The sequence below is a fragment of the Phyllobates terribilis genome, unplaced genomic scaffold (assembly GCF_046119375.1).
Source record: "Phyllobates terribilis strain yellow unplaced genomic scaffold, ASM4611937v1 Scaffold_2__4_contigs__length_985480577, whole genome shotgun sequence".
NCBI lineage: Eukaryota > Metazoa > Chordata > Amphibia > Anura > Dendrobatidae > Phyllobates > Phyllobates terribilis.
Window position 1 is genome coordinate 796,551,230 of NW_027362762.1, and position 22,459 is coordinate 796,573,688.

The following is a 22,459-nucleotide window of genomic DNA, read 5'->3' on the forward strand; positions in this document are numbered from 1 at the left end:
GGGGCCATACATACCAGGATTAGGATGAGGGGCCATACATACCAGGATAAGGATGAGGGGTGCCATGCATACCAGGATAGGGATTAGGGGTGCCATGCATACCAGGATAGGGATTAGGGGTGCCATGCATACCAGGATAGGGATGAGGGGTGCCATGCATACCAGGATAGGGATGAGGGGTGCCATGCATACCAGGATAGGGATTAGGGGTGCCATGTATAACAGGACAGGGATGAGGGGTGCCATGCATACCAGGACAGGGATGAGGGGAGCCATGCATACCAGGATAGGGATGAGGGGTGCCATGCATACCAGGATAAGGATGAGGGGTGCCATGCATACCAGGATAAGGATGAGGGGTGCCATGCATACCAGGATGGAGGGATGCCAGGCATACCAGGATGGGGATGGGGACCACGTATAAAAGGAAGGGGAGAGACATATATACCAGGATGAGGGATATTGTCAGAATTGGGGGACATTACCCCTATACCAGTGTCAGCAGAATACCCCCTCCCCCTTAAAAGTGCATCATGAACACATTTTTTGCTTCAATTTTTTTTTTTTTCTCCTCTAAAACCTAGGTGCGTCTTATGGTCCGGTGCGTCTTATAGTCCGAAAAATACGGTATTTCATATCTTTTGGACATGTTCTAAAGCTGCATTAATATGGAAAGTGATCTATAAATTGTTGAATAAAATCAACAACTCTACAGTTAAAATTTCACCACAACTAGCCCTTCTATCTCTTGACTCAAATTTACTCCCACAGAAGATAAAACATATTTCCATTCATATATTGGCTATAACAAAGCTACTTATTGAATCTAAATGGAAGTCAGTTAATGTTCCTACTATCTCAGAAATTATAGATAAAATGTTAGTTCACAATTCTTTTGAACATTCCTATGCGTTAAGAAACAGCTCTCTTAAGAAATACTATTCTATATGGTCTTTCTGGATCTGGATACTGGATACTTTTCCCTGAATAAGAATACCTCTCCAAACAAATAACATCTTTTAGCCAGAAAGTATACAAATCATTTATTATTTTAACATAATTAAACTGAAATCCTGTGATGCCATAACAAGGATTTATACTATAGATGATCTATTTTGTTTTCACCTCTCTTTCCCCTGTTTTCCTCATTCATCCTTCCCTTTTTTCCCCATCCCATTCCTCTCTCCCTTTCCTTCCTTTCTTTCCTTTCTTCCTCTCCGGCTATCCTTTTCCAGATTTTTCCTCCAAGTTAAAAGTTTTGTTAGGATGATGTAACTGTTGTAATACTACTATACTGTCTTTATCATATTTTATTTTCCCTTTCCCTTCTTTTGTAAAACATCCCTTAATAAAAAGTATATTATTGAAGAAAGACAACTCGATTTTCTTTACACCATTTTAATGAGGAAGCCTATGATTGATGATGTACTAACAGGACTCTGAGAATTTCAGACTTTTATCATATCACTGGAACCTGTGGTCAGAGCACAACTACAGCATACATTTCCAAACTACTATTTCGGAAGGGCTTCAAGTCAAATATTGTGTACCTGTAATCGAAGACGAATCTTCTTTTCTTCATCCAGCTCGGACAGTAATTGTTTTATTTCTTTTCTAAAATAAAAATACAAGAACGAAGGAATTAATTTTCTGGGGTAACCTCGAGTATACTAAACTATACTTTAAAAGGCAGCAAAGTGTAGAACAAGGACACTGAAACATGTAGAGAATCCGAATAACCAAATAGTTTGAGTAGGAATCTGACTCCTGAAATACTGCTTGGGGTAAGCTGTGCTGAGATCTGAGATGATATGTGCTCCACAGATTATCTATTTCACAGTCTTCTTTGCATATACTGAATATGACATAGGGAGAGGCATCTTATTTTCAGCTCATTTTCATCTAATATGTCACCCTGTGCTTATATTGGACACAGACAAATGTTCACCAGAAAAGCAACAAATGTTCAGATGACAAATGCTCATTTGCAAAAAAAACAAATATATATAAAAAAACAGTCAGCTGATGTGGACACATCATCCTGGGTTCCACATCGAGCCTCTTAATAATCCTAGGCCTACATATGTTTAAGCATAGAGCCCATGAATTTACTGCTTACGTATGGCCCAATATTTCAAGCCTAGTCTGGACAGGATCTGAATAATTCTCATGCTGAAGCCTCATATTCGGAGTTGAGCTCTCACCCCATTGCAAGATACCAGTGGTACAACCTATACCTACCACCTGAAAAAACCCTTCATCTTTGGGTTGGAGTTTGGTTTTTTTGGCTTGCGAGACCTCTGAGGCTGGAAATACCCAAGGGGGCAGGTTCTGAGGAGACATGGCAGTGATAGTCCGCAAAAGGATTACCCACTATGGTGATTGTACTGGATCCCTAGGAGGAGATGCGACACAGTATTCATCTCCAGGAGAGACTCAGGCAACCAAGTGAGAATCAACTGAACCAAGCAGTTATGTATTTATGTGCCTCCACTATATTCACACCTAGGTCAATCCCTGCTGTGCCATAGTTACATGTGCTATGCCTATCATCTCCTCCACTCTGCCAGATACACCAGGCTCCTTATTGCTGGTCTGGTGATATGCTCAGTGACTATACAACCTGCTTCAGACACTACATCACATTAGCCAAGAGACTCTGCTGTCTTATATTTCAATTTACGCCATCCTTTTCGCATTTTTAATATGGCACTAAATATAAAGACGTTTTTGTTCCACTGACCATCCATTTCAATTATTGAAATTAATTACTTAGGTGCTACCTATCATTGGCAAATAGAACTCACAGATCGTATAGATTATAATATATCATGCATCCCAGAATTTCACTACCAAGAAAGAACTAGTCTGTCCCAAATGCTCCACCATAGTGACGTCTACAGTCACTACCATCAGGAAATCTACCCCCCTTTGCACTCAGGCCTGAGTTATTCTAGATCAGTGATCCCCAACTTTTCTTACCTTGGGAATCGCATTCAGCTCTGAGAGAGGGTCATGAGCCACATCCAGAGCCCCCCGACTAGTGACATCCAGATACCGCTCCCTATCCCACAGTAGATACACCCAGAGCCCCATTACTGGTATAATAACAGCCAGAACTTCCCCATAGAAATAAAACCAAGGCAGTGTGCTTACATACAGGGGTTCTCATCTCACCCATATTTGGTATTCTCGCAGCAGGCACTCCCACCACATTATTGCATCCAACTTCAAGCAACCCTTTAACTAGCAGTATCATCTTATCTCCAGTCTCATCTCCAGACTTAATTTATCTCTCCAACTCTTAAAGGGTTGTCCACTACTAGGACTAGGACGCCAGCATTGATATGGTGCAGGGCTCACGTGACATAACCGCACGAGAGCCCCAGAACCTGAGTGCCGACACCACTGGAACTGCGCCAGCACGGGAGGTGAGGACAGGTGTTGTTATTTTAACGAGGGTAAACATTCAGAGTGATAAAGGGTTGTCCTAGTAGTGGACAACCTCTTATATATGTGCATCTAGATCGGTTCTTCTGTATGGGGCTATTCACAAACGTCAGGAACTAGAGACCTGCTCTTCATATCTGTTTGTTAGACATGGTGCTAAGGCAACAAGCTGACACACAGCCGCGAGCCACACATTACAGGTCTGCGAGCCAAAGGTTGGGGAGCCCTTTTCTAGACCATGTACTGTACAAGATCTATTTTTTTCTTTTTCTCCTCTTAGAGCACTGTCCCAATGTTTCAGATTCCCAGTGGATCTCACTATATACAAGCAGAAGAAAGATAGGTACATTCACGGAACAGCATCCCAACTAATTTCTTTTAATGCTGGAAGCTAATAGTAAATGGACCTAAGTATAAGGCTGTACATTTGCTCACTGCACCTTTAGATCCATCTAGAGAAAAGGTCCATTTTCTGAACGTATAGCAAAATTGTCTGCTTCCAATGGGCTGAATGAAGTCTTATAACATCCATTAGAGGCTATTATTAGATGAGTGTGAATAGTTTTTATTAATTACTTCCTATTCTCTGCTAAATTGATATTTTGGAACATAATTGCAGATTTATTTTTCGTCTTTTGCACATTCTTCTTTTAGCCAGATGGAAATCCCTGACTGTGACAATTATAGTGTCTCTTAGCACTGATCTGATGAAAATAAGCTCCGACTGAATTCATGGTCAGAGAAAAAATGCTATGTATTAATTATTAAGGCGATGAAATAAACAAATACTCCATAAATAATACAATGTATCATGACATTTTAAGAGTTTCTTTCATCAGGAAAACCTGTTAGAGAGGAGAACCTCCAGGGAACCTCTTTTTTGAGCCCCGACAAGCAGTGGCTCTCCATCTTGTGGACTCGGGCTATCTATGTATGACATGATAGCCATTCATTTGGTTTGCACATTATGAAAAAGTCATCCATGACATTTTTGAAACTTTACACAAAAATATTAAATCAGAACAAGCCCTTTAATTCCCGGCTGCCGGCATCTCGTACGATAAAGCTTACTTTTGCTGGTCCTTCATTGTCTCAATGATGCTTCGAAGCTCCTTGACTTGTGCCTGCAGCTCTTCTAGTGATGACTGGCCATGCTCAACTTTGTGTCTTGCATCGGAGCTACCAAAGGACGGAGAGTTTGACCTGTGACTACTTGAGGTGACAGTGTGAAATGCTGATGGGGCTCCAGGAGCGCCGTGTGAGAAACTAACACTTGAAATCAAGCCTCCTGGTTTGGGGGGCAATGCAGCTCTATTCTCTGGTACCTACAAGACAGGAATAAACTGAATATCTACAGAAAACTATTATTATTAAAAGGACACATGTAGTAATCATAAATGAATATTTCCCATATGCTGGTAAATCATTGCCTAAATACAGCGGTATTATATGTGCTATTAGGTGGTCTTCATTATTGAAAGATATTAAGAAAATGCAGGCACAACTGCAGCCACAATTACAGCTCAGTCACAGGCAATGCTCTGATTAAAGAGAAAAAAAAACACAAAAAAAAAACACTTTCATTTAATATTCTAATGTATACAGTGACCCCCATAGATGGTACAGAGCTGACCTGGCTAATGCAGCACAAGCTATCTATTAGATAGGGGATAAATGTAAGATTACTGGGGGTCTGTTCGCTGGGACCTCCACCAGTCATGAGAACAGGGGTCTTATTTCTGCAATATGGAGCAGCAGTGCACCACAGTGTGTGACCACAGCTCCATTCACTTCTATGGTTTTGTGGAACAGCAGTATGTGTGACCACCTGTGCCATAGGCAGTCAACAGAGCGGCGGTCATGCATATGCCCTAATGCTCCATTCACATGTGAAATACAGTCCTCAGGATTGGTGGGACTCCCAGCAGTTGGACACTGAATCATCATATAATCACCTGTTGTTTGTAGCACTGGTGTATACAGACAGAAAAGGGCCCGGGTACAAGAACAATATATGGGCCCTTTGCAGTCCAAGAGCTCCTAAGAATGCAAAATTGCACCTGCTTTGGAGGTAGAAATGGGCCCCCTTATCTCTTGGGCCCCTGTGCGGCCCCATAGGTTGCACCAATGATATGTCCGCACCTCGTTTGTAGGATAATTCCTTTGAAGGAGTTGTCCCAACTTAGCAAGTTACCACCTATGTACAGGATTTGAGTGATGGCTGTGCATGTGCACTGCTGCTCCATTCAATTTCTATGGCCTGCCAGAGTTCCACAGACAATGAATGGAGCGGTGCTGTGCTCATATTTTGAGACTGTGGTAATCACAGCCGTGGGACCTCAAGCAATCTGCAATAGAGATGATCAAAAAGATTTGCGGGATCCTTGTTCAATGACTACTTCAGTAGTCAATGGCCGCCGGAGCACAGCTCTGTGAACTTCCTTTTAACTGCCAGGATCCCTGGTGCTTGTTCTGATCGGCAGGCCTGGCTAAGCGTCATGTGTGCGTTGCACCAGAACAATGACAGTGAGCCAGGCCTACGGATCAGAAGAGACACTGGGAACACCAGCAGGTAGGAGGAGGTTCACAGGCCTCTGCTCTGGCAGCCATGGACTACCAATATGGCAGCTGGACTAGGGTCCTACAAATCTTTTTGATAATTTCTAATCAACAAATTATTACCATTCTATGTATGGGTAATAACTTAGTCAAGTTGGACAATACCTTAAAGCATGCAATCTATGATAAACTGGTAAAAATCTACTTCAAGAAAAAGGTTTTCCCACAATTACTTATTTAGCTTTTATAAGGGAAGAGAGTACACCCGTGACATTAGGGACCATCAGCGCAACAGGAAATAGAGCAGCTACAGTAGGCAGCTATATTGCTATACTCCCCGATAAGCATGGATCATCTACACCTTTCCTCCATGGTAAGATCAGAGATTGACTTAACCCTCCCAGTCCTAATTGTATTGATTCACACAGAGAGCACGCTCCCCTTACTTACCTGTGATGTAAGACTACGTGGGGCTTTCTTGGATGAGTCTATAGGTCTCTGTGACAGGTGATTGATATCATCCTTGTCATCTTCTGGACTTGGAGAGTCAAAGAAATCAGGACTGGAAAGGGAGGACTACAAAAGATCGCAGTGAATAAAAGTCTACTGAATGTAACAATATTTCCTACATGACAAGAAGATGCGTAATAAGCCAGCCATCTCCATTCTTACGAGCACAGCTATAAAGAGACTCTTTAGTGAAAATGAATTGACTAGAGAACAACACTAATATGTTAGCTAAGTGCTGTGTTGCGCTTTTTATTATAGTCTACCCCTTGGGACCATTTGAGTTTCCTCCATCCCCAGCTTCCTTCTAATTTTCACAGCATTAAAGTGAAGGTGCCGCAGTTTGTTTTTTTTTGTATTCATTTTTTGTTACATCTGGTCTTATCCTCCAGTCACCTCCAGAGCTGCGGTCACTATTCTGCTGTTACATCTGGTTTTACCTGCCAGAGCTACGGTCACTATTCTGCTGTTACATCTGGTTTTATCTGCCAGAGCTACGGTCACTATTCTGCTGTTACATCTGGTTTTATCCTCCAGAGCTGCACTCCCTATTCTGCTGTTACATCTGGTCTTATCCTCCAGTCACCTCCAGAGCTGCGCTCACTATTCTGTGTCATCATGTAACAGAATAGTGAATTCTGCTCTGGAGGTGACTGAAGAATATGACAGCACGTCTTATCCTCCAGTCACCTCCAGAGCTGCAGTCACTATTCTACTGTTACTTGTCACTGGTACCTAATCCATAACATGAGAGGTCACATGACTGGCAACCCTTTATATTTGCATTAATAATGAAAATACAAATTACTAAATAAAATTGAAACATTTAAATACATTATATACAAAATAAATAGTAAGAACACAAGGACAATATTCAGTCCAGGCCTGGACCGCAGAGCTGACACTCTAATATCAGACCTCAGTGAACGCTCTGTACTATATACTCCTGTATATCCAGGCCTGGGCCGCAGAGCTGACGCTCTAATATCAGACCTTGCTGCATAAGGATCTGCATGTAGTTGTGTGTTGGTATCACTATGTGTCTACGGCTGTGTGCCCACATAGCGTTTAAGAGTTTTTTCCGCGTAAATTACACAGCGCAAACACTTGAAAAACGCTAGTATATACGCCCCCCATGGTCCCCTATGTGAGACCGCAAGTCATGTGCACATGCTGCGTAAAAACACGTAGCATGTCCATTAATTTTGCGGTTACGCGGCGTAATCGCCGCCTTATGCGTATGTCCATGCCCACCATGCGTATATTGTGCGCTTCAATATGTGTATGGTACCCGGGTCTGGAGGAGAGGAGACTCTCCTCCAGGCCCAGGTACCATAAAACCTGTTGTAAAAAATAATGGAAATAATAAATATCAATATGCTTACCCTCTGTCAGCCCACGATCTCCTCACCGCCGCTGCCTCCGAACCCAGAGATGCATTGCGGCAACGGCCTGCGATGACGTTGCGGTCATGTGACCGTGAGGTCCTCACAGGTCCTGCCGGGGAGTAGCGGTGAGACTTATTATTTTTTACATTCTATCTATTACTATTGATGCTGCATATGCAGCATCAATAGTAAAAAGTTGGTCACACTTGTCAAGCACTATGCAGTGTGACCAACCTGTCAAGCACTATGCAGTGTGACCAACCTGTCAAGCACTATGCAGTGTGACCAACCTGTCAAGCACTATGCAGTGTGACCAACCTGTCAAGCACTATGCAGTGTGACCAACCTGTCAAGCACTATGCAGTGTGACCAACCTGTCAAGCACTTTTCCAAGTGATGCTAATATAACTTGGAAAGCTCTTGACAATGTGCATGCTAAAATGCATGCAAAAACGCTTGATTTGCGCTTGTGTTTTGCGGGAAAACGCATGTGAATTAGGCTTGTGCTTTCCCGCAGCAGGGGGATGCGGAAATGATGCAGAGATTTCTGCTTAATTTACGCAAAGTGGGCACATAGCCTAATATCAGACCTTGCGGCATAAGGATCTGCATGTAGTTGTGTGTTGGTATCACTTTGTGTCTACAACAAAATGGCTCCTCACTGTGAGAGATCCTAATTCCTAAACTTCATTGTCTCTTATCCATTTGTAAACACCCAGAAAGGGAGGGGGGGGAGGAGACATCAGACATGGAGCAAATCCAGCCCAGATTTTCAGCAGTCATAATGCATGCCAGCTCTACACAAGGTTTTCATGCCAAATTTCAGTAGCTGCTCCCCCTAGTGTTTCAAAGTGGAACGTGTCAAACTTTTAAAATTATTTTTCATATTTTACTCCATTAAAAAAATATGATAATATTGGAAAAGCGAATCAAAACAATAATACTTTACGTTTTTGCAATTTTTTTTGATGGCACCTTCCCTTTAAGGCATCTGTACTCATGAGAAGACTTTACACTCCTTGAAAATTGCACCTGTCTATACATTTACCAGCTGGGTTCAGGAGAGTGACGACTTATAACCAGGACAAACAGAATAATGAGAAGAATGTATCAGGCTGGGTCTGTCAATAGTGTAAAGTGATCCCCGCGGCTCAGGTCTCCTATTCTGTAGAACACTTATGTATATTGAATTATAGGCTGTCCCTTAGCGGCACATACATACCGACGTCAGAGACTGGGAAGGTGGACGTCTCCCGCTGGATTTAGGCCTTGAAGCAGTAGGATGACTAAGTTTCTCTCCAGTTGACACAAGGGAATCAAAGCCTTCAACATCTAAAAGATAAAATACAGATATGGCAACAAATCTATCAACTAAGTGAAATCTCTTTCTCTTCAAGTTGGATACGGTCAAACAGCTTCTCTGTCTTATACACGGCCATTTATTCTTTTCATCAATATTATAAGTACTCAGTCGACTTCACCAGAAATATAAAAAACCAGGAGGAACTTCTGTATTATCATGAAATAGGCCTCGTGTTATAGATTTACTCCATTCAGGAGCAGAGGTTTCCCACAACGTAGTGATCTACTGTCATGAAGCTTCTACACTATTCTAATCATTTTATCCTGGGTTTTTATATGTATTGCTTGTGTAAATAGGATTTCTAGTTGTAATGATGTACGTTAATCTATAACTGCTGGGCTACCGATGACCAACACAGACTAAAATACATCACATGCCGAAATTTCAACTTATTATCTGTCCTATCTACCCAGTTCTTTGCACAAAAGAACACAGCCAATAAATGGCCAAGGATGGTAAAAAAAAGTCAGAATTTTACATTTGCCCAACAGTTTCTGATGCCAATTTCAGTGGGCTAAAAAACACAAAGCACTTTTATAAGACGCGATTTACTGTCATTCATAAGGATTAGCAATAATATGGTGAGCAAAAACAGATTGAAACTGAACTAGTTTCACCCTAGTACATGAAAATACAGCACTTTATTGTGGTTGTCACATGAGGAGACATAAAGACATAAATAAGCGACAGCTGTTTCACGTAAACTATGCTTTTTCCGGCTTAGCCTGAAGAAGTGTAGTTTATGCGAAACAGCTGTCGCTTACTTACCTCTTTATTCAGGCTCGGACTGGCCCATAGGGCAGCAGGGAAATCCTCTGGTGGGCCCTCAACTCCACTATATGGGCAGTACTTGGCATAATTCACTTGGTACAGAAAAAAAGCAGCATATCATCATTCATTTACCAAAATACCCAGCTTATTATTATATAGAAGTATAGGTAAATTTTTGAACAAGGATAGTTTAATATTTGCATGCAGTTGAAAAGTGGGTCCCCCAAAGTCAATGTTACTGGTGGGCCTTTGGCACCCCAGTCAGACACTGTCTTTATGTCTCCTCATATGACGACCACAATACAGTGCTGTATTTTCACGTATCAATTGTGAGTGCCGCTCTCATTCAGTTTTTTATGCTGTTTTTGCTCATGATTTTGTACTGTTTTATCTCAAGATGAGTACCACTATATCTGGCAATCCGCTAGTTATGCTTGCCCTAATGCATTCCTGGAGGGTGTGTTAGCACCACCCAAAATTCTGCTAATCTGTTATTTATAGGACAAATAAAATGGTGCACAACATAAATTGAATTAAAGGGCTTGTCCTGTGATTTATTGTCAGGAGCGCACCGCTCTCCAGGCTCACAGCTACCTACTTGCTAAGAAGCAGTGCGCTCCTGCTTGAAGTGCAGTGGTACTGAAGCTGGCCAGAATCGGAACTAATAGCAAGCTCCAAAGATCCTGTCCAGTTTCAGTGCAGTGTTTACAAGCTCATTATGAAGGATCTTGTAAGTGCATCTTTAACCACTGCTACTGTCTAGGCTATGAATAGCAAACAATAAAAAATGCAATTTAAATTATCAGGGGGCAGATATTAAAGGGAATCTGTCAGCCCAATCTAACATTATAAAAAAAAACCTATAGGGGATATAGTCACTTGAAAAATTACACCTATAGATCCAAATCCTGCCTCTATTCTGCAGTAATTGAAGTTTAATCAAATAAGCAAATTAGGGAGCTTGATGCATCCTTAGTGTGACCAAGAGGCTCTGCAAACCGATCTCCCACTGATTTTGCACCCTCACTGGTGACTGTCAGCCTGAGCTTTTTCTGCAGACAGTTCTAGCTCCAGGCAAGGCAGCGCTGTCGATCACTAATGAGGGAGGCGGGGCATGCAAAACCAGTGTACGGAACGGTGCACTGAGCCTCTAGACCACTCTAAGGGTGCACAGTGAACTATAATAAGCATATATGATTACAGAGAATCTATCAGCAGGTTTTTGCTATGTAATGTGACAGCCGCATGATGTAGGGACAGAGACCCTGATTCCTCCAATGTATAACTTAGTTACTGGGTCCAACACTTATGATAGAGTCACAGTTTTCTCTGCTGAAGGTCTAGCAGACCTTGAAATGTTGAGCCCTATGTAATCCAGCCCATACCACTGATTGTACACAGAAAGCTGCCAATGTATATTGACAAAAAGCTGCCATTCAGTGTTGGGGTGTGTGGATGGCCTAGGAGGCATGCGGGCAGCTTGTCCTATAGTGATAATCTCCTGCTGATAAAACTCTGATTGTACTGAAACAGCAAAACACAGTCCAGTAAGTGAAACATCGTTGGAATCAGGCTCTCAGCCCCTACATCATACTGCTATCAAATTACAGAGCAAAAACAGGTGACAGATTCCCTTAAGGGTGTGTGCCCACGTAGCATTTTTCAAGCGTATATGCTGCGGAATTTCCGCAGCGTAAACGCTTGAAAAACGCATGTATATCCGCACCCCATGGTCACCAATGGCATTCCGCAATGTCAATGCCCATGCTGCGGATTTTTCCGCAGCGTTTATGCTGCGTTCAAAAATCCGCAGCATGTCATTTAATTTTGCGTTTCCGCATGCAGAATTGCCTTTGTCCAATGCATAAAAAACGCAAGGCAATTCCGCATGTGGAAAACGCGTGATAAACGCGCGAAAAATGCGCGATAAACGCGTGCGGAATTCCGCATGCGTTTTTCCGGGAGAGGACTTGCAGAAATGAAGCAGATAAGGCTATGTGCCCAAGATGCAGAAATGAAGCAGAAAATTTCTGCAGCATTTCTGCATCTCCCTGGCAGAAAAAACGCATGGAGATTGTGCATGCGTTTTTCCTGCAGAATACATGCGGATTCACATGCGTATCCACATGCGTTAACGCATGTGTTTCCGTATGCGGACTGACAAGCACTTTCCAGGCGATAGCATCACTTGGAAAGTGCTTGACAACTAGGTCACACTATATAAATCCATGCAAACGGCATGGATTTATTCAGTATGACCGTAAAAATAAAAAAATAAAGCTATACTTACCGATCCCCCGCCGCATGAGCTCTCGCGTGTGTTGTTGCGCTACTTCCGGGTTGCCGGCATCTCGCGAGACAGCCTGCGGTCACATGACCGCGACGTCATCTTAGGTCCTGGAAGGAGAAGCGCTGCCGGCAAGCAGAGAGAAGCCGCCGGACAGGTGAATATAAACTTTATTTATTATTTTATTCTTTTTTTTACAGGTACAATGGTACCCAGGTCTGGATGAGAGTCTCCTCTCCTCCAGAACTGGGTACCATCCGCACATAGAGACGCATAAAATCCGCTTGTACAAATGTACATACACGCATTCTATGCGTCTCAATGCAAGTTAATGGCGGCGCTTCCGCTGCGCTTCCGCAAAATTAATGAACATGCTGCGGATTTATGAGCGCTGCAGAAACGCTGCGGAAAAATCCGCAGCATGTGCATTTACATTGCGGAATGCCATTGGGGACCATGGGGTGCGGATTACCATGCGTTTTTGATGCGGAAATTCCGCAGCATAAACGCATGAAAAACGCATCGTGTGCACGCAGCCTTAAACTTCAGTTTCTCAAGAAAAGAGGCAGTGATTAGTACCCCTAAAGATGCCTGCACGTCTATGTGCTAAGTTTATATTGTCAGTTTGAGCCGCATTAAATAAATAGTAAATTAGAAAGTTGCTTGTTTTTACAAGCGCTTTCCAATTATACCAGACTTTGAAGATGGGAATAACCCTTAAAATAGATAGAAGTTAATACTTGTGGTTGATGCTATATTTTAAAACATTTTTAAAGGGTTGATTATTGCATGAATGTAGGATTTTGTATGTTCTGCCCGTGTTCGCATGGGTTTCCTCCCACCCCCCAAAGACATATTGATAGGGGATCTAGATTGTTAGCCCCCAATGTGGATAGTGTTGATAATGTCTGTAAAGAGCTGTGGAATTAATGACGCTCTATAAGTAAAATAAAAAAAAAGTTCACATGTTGCAGCCGCATTGCATTTTTTTGCCATTTCTATCTCGATTACAGCAACAAAAAAACGAAGAAAACCCTGCAAAAGCAAAGTGTGAATACAGCCTTAAATTCATAATCAATGTCAGCTTTCACATATCTACAACAATCTTGCATTCAAAAACTCATATCCCAAGATAAACTTGTCCTGTTTCACAGAATATACCCATATCTGGTAAAATGCTACAGGCAATAAGAAAGCAATCCAAAAACTATCAGCATGCGTAGTTATAGTTGTTCATTAAAGTCAGATGCTTCGTAATGAGTCACAATCACACATGGGTAAACAGGTCAATAGCAACAATGCCAGAGTGTTAAATGATTGCACACAGTTCTTATAAAACAGCATGCAGCCGGCCCCCCGAATCATCACCGAGGTATTATACACTTTACAAGTCACAAAATATAAGTCCAGCCGTAAGTGGCACAGTATAATGTGTTGGCAAGTAAAGTGACAGGCAAAGTAAGATCAAAGCTGGTGGAGATTATCGTGCAAAACATTATTGGAATTTAGAAGTTAAATTAAAGGGATTCTATCAATTCTGACATAAGAATCAAAGTAATCACAGGTCCTTGTTGGGGTTCTTGCACTTAGGCTTCTTTCCATTTAAAACACGTACATGAAAAACCGGTACAGGTGTCATCAGTGTTTTCCATCAATGCGTCATCAGTGTGTCTGTTTCTACCATCGGTGTGTGATCAGTGTGTCATCAGTGTGCCACTAATGTCATCAGTGTGCAATCAGTGTGTCATCAGTGTGTGATCAGTGTGTCATCAGTGTGCCATTAATGTCATCAGTGTGCGATCAGTGTGTCATCAGTGTGCCATCAGTGTGTGATCAGTGTGCCATTAATGTCATCAGTGTGCCATCAGTGTGCGATCAGTGTGTGATCAGTGTGCCATTAATGTCATCAGTGTGCATAGTGTGTGATTAGTGTGCCATCAGTGTGTGATCAGTGTGTCATCAGTGTGCAATTAATGTCATCAGTGTGCAGTGTGTGATCAGTGTGCCATCAGTGTGTGATCAGTGTGCCATCAATGTCATCTGTGTGTGATCATTGTGCCATCAGTGTGTGATCAGTGAGCCATTAATGTCATCAGTGTGCCATCAGTGTGCGATCAGTGTGTGATCAGTGTGCCATTAATGTCATCAGTGTGCCATAGTGTGTGATCAGTGTGCCATCAGTGTGCAATTAATGTCATCAGTGTGCAATCAGTGTGTGATCATTGTGCCATCAGTGTGTGATCAGTGAGCCATTAATGTCATCAGTATGCCATCAGTGTGTGATCAGTGTGTCATCAGTGTGCCATTAATGTCATCAGTGTGCCATCAGTGTGTGATCAGTGTGCCATTAATGTCATCAGTGTGCCATCAGTGTGCGATCAGTGTGTGATCAGTGTGCCATTAATGTCATCAGTGTGCCATAGTGTGTGATTAGTGTGCCATCAGTGTGTGATCAGTGTGCCATCACTGTGCAATTAATGTCATCAGTGTGCAGTGTGTGATCAGTGTGCCATCAGTGTGTGATCAGTGTGCCATCAGTGTGTGATCAGTGTGCCATCAGTGTGTGATCAGTGTGCCATTAATGTCATCAGTGTGCCATCAGTGTGCGATCAGTGTGTGATCAGTGTGCCATTAATGTCATCAGTGTGCCATAGTGTGTGATTAGTGTGCCATCAGTGTGTGATCAGTGTGCCATCACTGTGCAATTAATGTCATCAGTGTGCAGTGTGTGATCAGTGTGCCATCAGTGTGTGATCAGTGTGCCATCAATGTCATCTGTGTGTGATCATTGTGCCATCAGTGTGTGATCAGTGAGCCATTAATGTCATCAGTGTGCCATCAGTGTGCGATCAGTGTGTGATCAGTGTGCCATTAATGTCATCAGTGTGCCATAGTGTGTGATCAGTGTGCCATCAGTGTGCAATTAATGTCATCAGTGTGCAATCAGTGTGTGATCAGTGTGTGATCAGTGTGCCATCAATGTCATCTGTGTGTGATCATTGTGCCATCAGTGTGTGATCAGTGAGCCATTAATGTCATCAGTGTGCCATCAGTGTGCGATCAGTGTGTGATCAGTGTGCCATTAATGTCATCAGTGTGCCATAGTGTGTGATTAGTGTGCCATCAGTGTGTGATCAGTGTGCCATCAGTGTGCAATTAATGTCATCAGTGTGCAATCAGTGTGTGATCAGTGTGCCATCAGTGTGTGATCAGTGTGCCATCAATGTCATCTGTGTGTGATCAGTGTGCCATCAGTGTGTGATCAGTGTGTCATCAGTGTGCCATTAATGTCATCAGTGTGCCATCAGTGTGTGATCAGTGTGCCATTAATGTCATCAGTGTGCCATCAGTGTGCGATCAGTGTGTGATCAGTGTGCCATTAATGTCATCAGTGTGCCATAGTGTGTGATTAGTGTGCCATCAGTGTGTGATCAGTGTGCCATCAGTGTGCAATTAATGTCATCAGTGTGCAGTGTGTGATCAGTGTGCCATCAGTGTGTGATCAGTGTGCCATCAATGTCATCTGTGTGTGATCATTGTGCCATCAGTGTGTGATCAGTGAGCCATTAATGTCATCAGTGTGCCATCAGTGTGCGATCAGTGTGTGATCAGTGTGCCATTAATGTCATCAGTGTGCCATAGTGTGTGATCAGTGTGCCATCAGTGTGCAATTAATGTCATCAGTGTGCAATCAGTGTGTGATCAGTGTGCCATCAGTGTGTGATCAGTGTGCCATCAATGTCATCTGTGTGTGATCATTGTGCCATCAGTGTGTGATCAGTGTGCCATTAATGTCATCAGTGTGCCATCAGTGTGCGATCAGTGTGTGATCAGTGTGCCATTAATGTCATCAGTGTGCCATAGTGTGTGATTAGTGTGCCATCAGTGTGTGATCAGTGTGCCATCAGTGTGCAATTAATGTCATCAGTGTGCAATCAGTGTGTGATCAGTGTGCCATCAGTGTGTGATCAGTGTGCCATCAATGTCATCTGTCTGTGATCATTGTGCAATCAGTGTTTTGGATCAGTGTGCCATCAGTGTGCAGTCAGTGTTCCATCAATGTATTTCCGGTATGGATGAAGAAAGAAAGAAATTACAAAGCTTCCTCTATACTTTGCAATGTTAAACACAGACAGCACACGGACAGTATAAAGATGCCATCTGTGTGCTCTTGTCACCCGTGCTACTAGAAAAAATGGATGCGGTTGCGTGTTTTGTGTGCACACACGGTCCGTGTAAAAACACAGACATGTTATAGATTATAATTGGTACGTGTGGTATCCATGAGAAAAATAGATACCACATATACTGGAGACACGGATGTGTAAAACGAGCCTGAGAGGAAGCATAGATTTAGTTTAAAAATCCACTTGATAGTTATGGAGAAAACATTTTCATGTACATATCCACCATGGTGCGGGGCGTCTTGGCATGAGCACCCTATTTCCGACAATTTCAGAGGAAGGTTGTAAGAGGAAGGATGCTCTAGACCCACCCATTGTGCTCTGACTATCTAATTTGCATATGAACATAAAGTATGTTTTCTCCAAAACTATCCAGACAAATTTTAAACTAAAGGTATGGATCCTCTTAAATCCAAGTCAGTACACTATACAAATATCATAATACCAATTCAAAACAATCTAATGCCATTCAGTAGAAAAAAAACTCTTTATACTCCATCGCTGTCAACAACTAAAATAAAATAACATTTTTCTCCAACCCTGTCTTGTGTATGGTGGTTCACTTGTAAATATGCTAATATTTCTATGCACATTTTCGATGCTATACAAGACAAGCACATGATTTACAGTAAAAAATGGCAAATAACACGTGTTCCAAGCCACTGCAATGTCACTTGACACTGTATGTAGGAATGAATGCACGTTTCTTCCCTAACTTCTTATTGTGCGTGTTTTATCAATAATTACAGATGTGTCAAAATGCCAAAGATATATACATAGCATAAAATGATCAAACTGCTCCCCCCTACCTCTAATGCACAGTACAGAAGAACACAGACACCCACATAAACCTGGCAGATATGAAAGGGGAAAAAAAATAAGTAGGAAAATTATGAAAAGTTTATCATCTTATTTCACTGGTCTTCTCGAAGCAGTGGCATACCTCCAATGGCGGCAGGCCACGCGACTGCTATGGGGCCCATGAGTCGGGGAGGGGGGAACGAGGATAGGTGAGTATTATATTTACCATATATACTCGAGTACAAGCAGAGTTATTCAGCACATTTTTTTGTGCTGAAAAAGCCCCCACTTGCTTATACTCGAGTATATAGAAATTCCGGCGGTGGATAATGGTAAGGGGGGGCTGCGGTGGCGGAGTAGCGGGGCACATGCTGTAGCCGGCTGCTGCAGCTACCTCCTGTACTGACTGCTAAAGGGAAATGAATATTCCCTCTTCTCCACTCTCATGGGCGTGGAGAAGAGGCAGTATTCATTCTCTTTAGTAGCGGGCACAGAGGAGAGCTGAGCCTCGGCTGAGCGTTAGTGCCCGCTACTAAAGAGAATGCATATTCACTCTTCTCCACACCCATAGTCCCGGTGTGGAGAGGAGTGAATATGGCGGCAGCTCACATCAGCGTCTGAGAGTGCATGGCAGTGACGCCATGCGCTGCTCAGATGCTGATATGATCTGATGCAGCAGAACAGGGCGCAGCGCTGGAGCAGAGGTGAGGAAGGAAGGTGAGTATAAGTTTTTATTTTTTTATGTGTGCAGTGATGGGATTGGGGGATGAGGAGGCCATGCATACCAGGATTGGGGGATGAGGAGGCCATGCATACTAGGATTAGGGGATGAGGAGGCCAAGCATACCAGGATTGGGGGATGAGGAGGCCATGCATACCAGGATTGGGGGATGAGGAGGCCATGCATACCAGGATTGGGGGATGAGGAGGCCAAGCATACCAGGATTGGGGATGAGGAGGCCATGCATACCAGGATTGGGGGATGAGGAGGCCAGGCATACCAGGATAGGGGGATGAGGGGGCCATGCATACCAGGATTGGGGGATGAGGAGGCCATGCATACCGGGATTGGGGGTGATGGGTGCCATACACACCTGGATTGGGGGATGAGGAGGCCATGCATACCAGGATAGGGGGATGAGGAGGCCATGCATACCAGGATTGGGGGATGAGGTGTGCCATACATACCAGGATTGGAGATGAGGGTGCCATACATACCAGAATTGGGGGACGAGGGGGCCATGCATACCAGGATTGGGGGACGAGGGGGCCATGCATACCAGGATTGGGGGATGAGGAGGCCATGCATACCAGGATTGGGGGATGAGGAGGCCATGCATACCAGGATTGGGGGATGAGGAGGCTAAGCATACCAGGATTGGGGATGAGGAGGCCATGCATACCAGGATTGGGGAATGAGGAGGCCAGGCATACCAGGATAGGGGGATGAGGGGGCCATGCATACCAGGATTGGGGGATGAGGAGGCCATGCATACCAGGATTGGGGGTGATGGGTGCCATACATACCTGGATTGGGGGATGAGGAGGCCATGCATACCAGGATAGGGGGATGAGGAGGCCATGCATACCAGGATTGGGGGATGAGGTGTGCCATACATACCAGGATTGGAGATGAGGGTGCCATACATACCAGGATTGGGGGACGAGGGGGCCATGCATACCAGGATTGGGGGACGAGGGGGCCATGCTTACCAGGATTGGGGGATGAGGGGTGTCATACATACCAGGATTGGGTATGAGGGGGCCATGCATACCAGGATTGGGGATGAGGGTGCCATGCATACCAGGATTGGGGATGAGGTGACCATGCATACCAGAAATGGGATTAGGGGACCATACATAACAGGATTGGGGATGAGGGTGCCATGCATACCAGGATTGGGGATGAGGTGACCATGCATACCAGAAATGGGATTAGGGGACCATACATACCACGATTGGGGATGAGGGGGCCATACATAGCAGATGGAGATGAAGGAGAATTGCGTACCAGGATGGGGAAATTTACCAGTAGCTGCTGCATTTCCCACCCTATACTTATACTTGAGTCAATAAGTTTTATCAGTTTTTGTGGTAAAATTAGGTACCTTGGCTTATACTCGGGTGGGCTTATTTAAAATATACGGTATTTTAAAATCAGTGAGTACGTGGTGCCCAAAATACTGCAGGACTCTGGGGTGCATTATACTATAGGGGGGCTGCATTTTACCCTATGGGGTGTGTAATATACTGTATGGAGGACTATGGGGAGCGCATTATATTCTATGGAGGACTATGGGGGGTGCATTATATTCCATGGAGGACTATGGGGAGTGCATTATATTCTATGCAGGACTATGGGGAGTGCATTATATTCTATGGAGGACTACGGGGAGTGCCTTATACTGTAAGGTGGATTATGGGGAGTGCATTATACTGTATGGAGGACTATGGGCAGTGCATTATACTGTAAGGTGGATTATGGGGAGTGCATTATACTGTATGGAGGACTATGGGCAGTGCATTATACTGTATGGTGGACTACGGGGAGTGCATTATATTCTATGGAGGAACAATGGGAAAGTTCATTATACTTTATAGAGGATTATGGGGGGCGCATTATACTATATGGAGGATTATGGGTGGCGTATTATACTATATTGAAGGCTACGTGGGGCCATTATAATATTTTGAGGGCTATGTGGGGGGCCATTATACTGTATGAAAGCAATTATACAGTGTGAAGGTTTGTGTGGGGTTCATCATATTGTTTGGACGGCTGTGTGGGGTCATTATACTGTTTGAAGGGCTAGTGTGGGTTATTATACTGTATGTAGGCCCATTATACTGTATGTAGGGCGGCGTGGGAGTCATAGCTGGGGGATAATATTGTGTTGGAGTCACCATACTTTGCCTTAGGAGTTGAAGTGGGTTACAATAGGGTCATTATACTGTGCATGTGGAGGCTAATGTGGAGGAATGCACCAAGGTGGTGTCATATTGTGTTTGGAAGGCACTTTTATTGGCATCATACTTTATGGGGGCAATGAAAGAGGAATCTATAACTTCAACAGGAGGAAAATTGCTATGTAAAGGCTGGAACGTTGTGAGATCTGCTCTTCTGTGACAGATAAATATTTATTTGTTTATTTTTTTTGTGGTGTGGGGGGCAATTAGAGCTTCGGCTATGGGGCCTGATGATTTCTATGTACACCCCTGTCTTGAAGAATAAGGCTTGTATGTATATTATGTGGTTGAACTGAAAATATATGTATGTTAATACACTTTTTCAACAATAAAATTGCAACATCAAAAAGGAAAAATTGTGGAGTTATAGAAATCACAGGATAGACAAGGCAATGATATGAAATTATAAAAAATGGAACATTTTCCAAACATCTAAATTTATTTAGTATTGAGTATGAGTGGCACACATAGAAATACACGCCCTTACACACCTTGGTATGCTATAAATGAGGTTATTAATGGTTGTCTGAGGAATGTTCTGCCACACTAAATGCACTTGGGCAAATCATCAAGCTCCGCTGCTGGCAGCTCCTTTTGCAATTGCTGACCAATGATGTCCCAGATGTACTCCATGGGAGACAAGTCCGGAGATGCTGCAGGCCATGGCAAGTGTTTTACGGCCACGCAGGCTGCTCACAGTAACACGAGCAACATATGGACTTGTGTTGTGTTGAAAAACAGCTCCTAAGAGACGTTGGAGAAATGGCTGCACCATTGATTCTATGACCAAACCAATGGAAGGCCGAGCAGTTAGTATACCTGGACTGAAGACTAGAGGGGTCCAGTTTTTGCATGAAATTGGGCTACGAGTCAGATGTTCATCTGCAAGGTGTTCCATTGACCTCACACCGGTGCTCTCAAAGGCTAACCTAGTATGGCCATTTCTGGTAAGTGTACCAGGAGACATTTTCCAACATGAGAACGTCTGACTTCATGTTGCTTGTCCTACTGTAAGCAGCCAGTGTGACTTAGACGTGCTACCATGGCTTGCAGCGACGTATATCCCATTGAACACTGGAACGTCATTCAACAGCATTATATTGTAATTTTGTAAAGTATATTGATTTTCAATGTTTCTTACTTTAGGCTAAGAATGCCAAGAGTCATCAAAGCAAAAGGTGGCTACTTTGAAGAACCTAGAATATAAGACATATTTTCAGTTGTTTCGCACTTTTTGGTTAAGTATATAATTCCACATGTGTTAATTCATAGTTTTGATGCCTTCAGTGTGAATGTACAATATTAGTCATGAAAATACAGAAAAATCTTTAAATGAGAAGGTGTGTCCAAACTTTTGGTCTGTACTGTATGTGTATATATATATATATTCACCATACATGTGAGGTGCATGCCAGGTGTGGATGTATGGAGCGGGCTCAGGAGCTGAGCCTGCACCATACTTGGCAGATACTAGTTGTATTACTCAGCCGTCATTTGACTGTAACAGCAGTGATTGGAACTAAACCAGAATTGTAATTTTCGCCGCATCTCCAAGCAAAAATTCTTAAAAAGTAAAATTATTGTATCTGCCCCAAAATGATATCAATAAAAATGTCAGCTTTCCAGGCAAAAAACAAGTCCTCACAAATCTGAGAATTGTTTTCAGCCCTAAAGTAAAAAAAATTATACAAGTTTATTATCACAATAAACAAAATGACTGGAAGAATCATGCTGACAGGTAATTTTTTACAGCACAATGACCGATGTAGAAACAAAACCCAAAAAACAATGGCTGAATTGTATTTTTTTCATAATTTCACCACATTTGGAATTGCTTTTCCCATTTTTCAGTACACTGTATAGTAAAATGAATGATGTCATTAAAAATTACAACTTGTCCTGCAAAGAACAAGAGCACTACATGACTATGGTAAGATGGCCGCCGGACATGTCCTTGAGGGGAGATATGTACTGCTGAGGTTGGCAGCTTCAGTGATGTAAAACCGGCAAAGCATGCTCCAGCACACATAGTGCTGAGAGGGTTAATAGGGCATATCAGGGTCGTTTTTTTCGAGCAATCATAAGAGACGGGTGGGATTGGCTGCTCACATATCCCCACCCCAGGGTGTGTATATAAAATGGAGACCGAGTGTCTCATTCAGTGTCTGTGCAAAAAGATGTT

At 43.1% G+C, this 22,459-nt stretch overlaps 1 protein-coding gene across 5 annotated transcripts in view; it reads right to left on the minus strand.

The window, feature by feature from the left end:
• The window catches only part of SH3KBP1 (SH3 domain containing kinase binding protein 1), a 464,745-nt gene that overhangs the window by 11,318 nt on the left and 430,968 nt on the right, over positions 1 to 22,459 (minus strand). For all 5 annotated transcript variants that reach the window (XM_073667463.1, XM_073667464.1, XM_073667465.1 and 2 more), the window contains 4 exons: positions 9,127 to 9,236; positions 6,460 to 6,585; positions 4,522 to 4,775; positions 1,551 to 1,614 (listed from right to left, as the gene is read on the minus strand). In XM_073667463.1, coding sequence (XP_073523564.1) covers positions 1,551 to 1,614; positions 4,522 to 4,775; positions 6,460 to 6,585; positions 9,127 to 9,236 — 554 coding nt within the window. The remainder of the gene's footprint in view (positions 1 to 1,550; positions 1,615 to 4,521; positions 4,776 to 6,459; positions 6,586 to 9,126; positions 9,237 to 22,459) is intronic.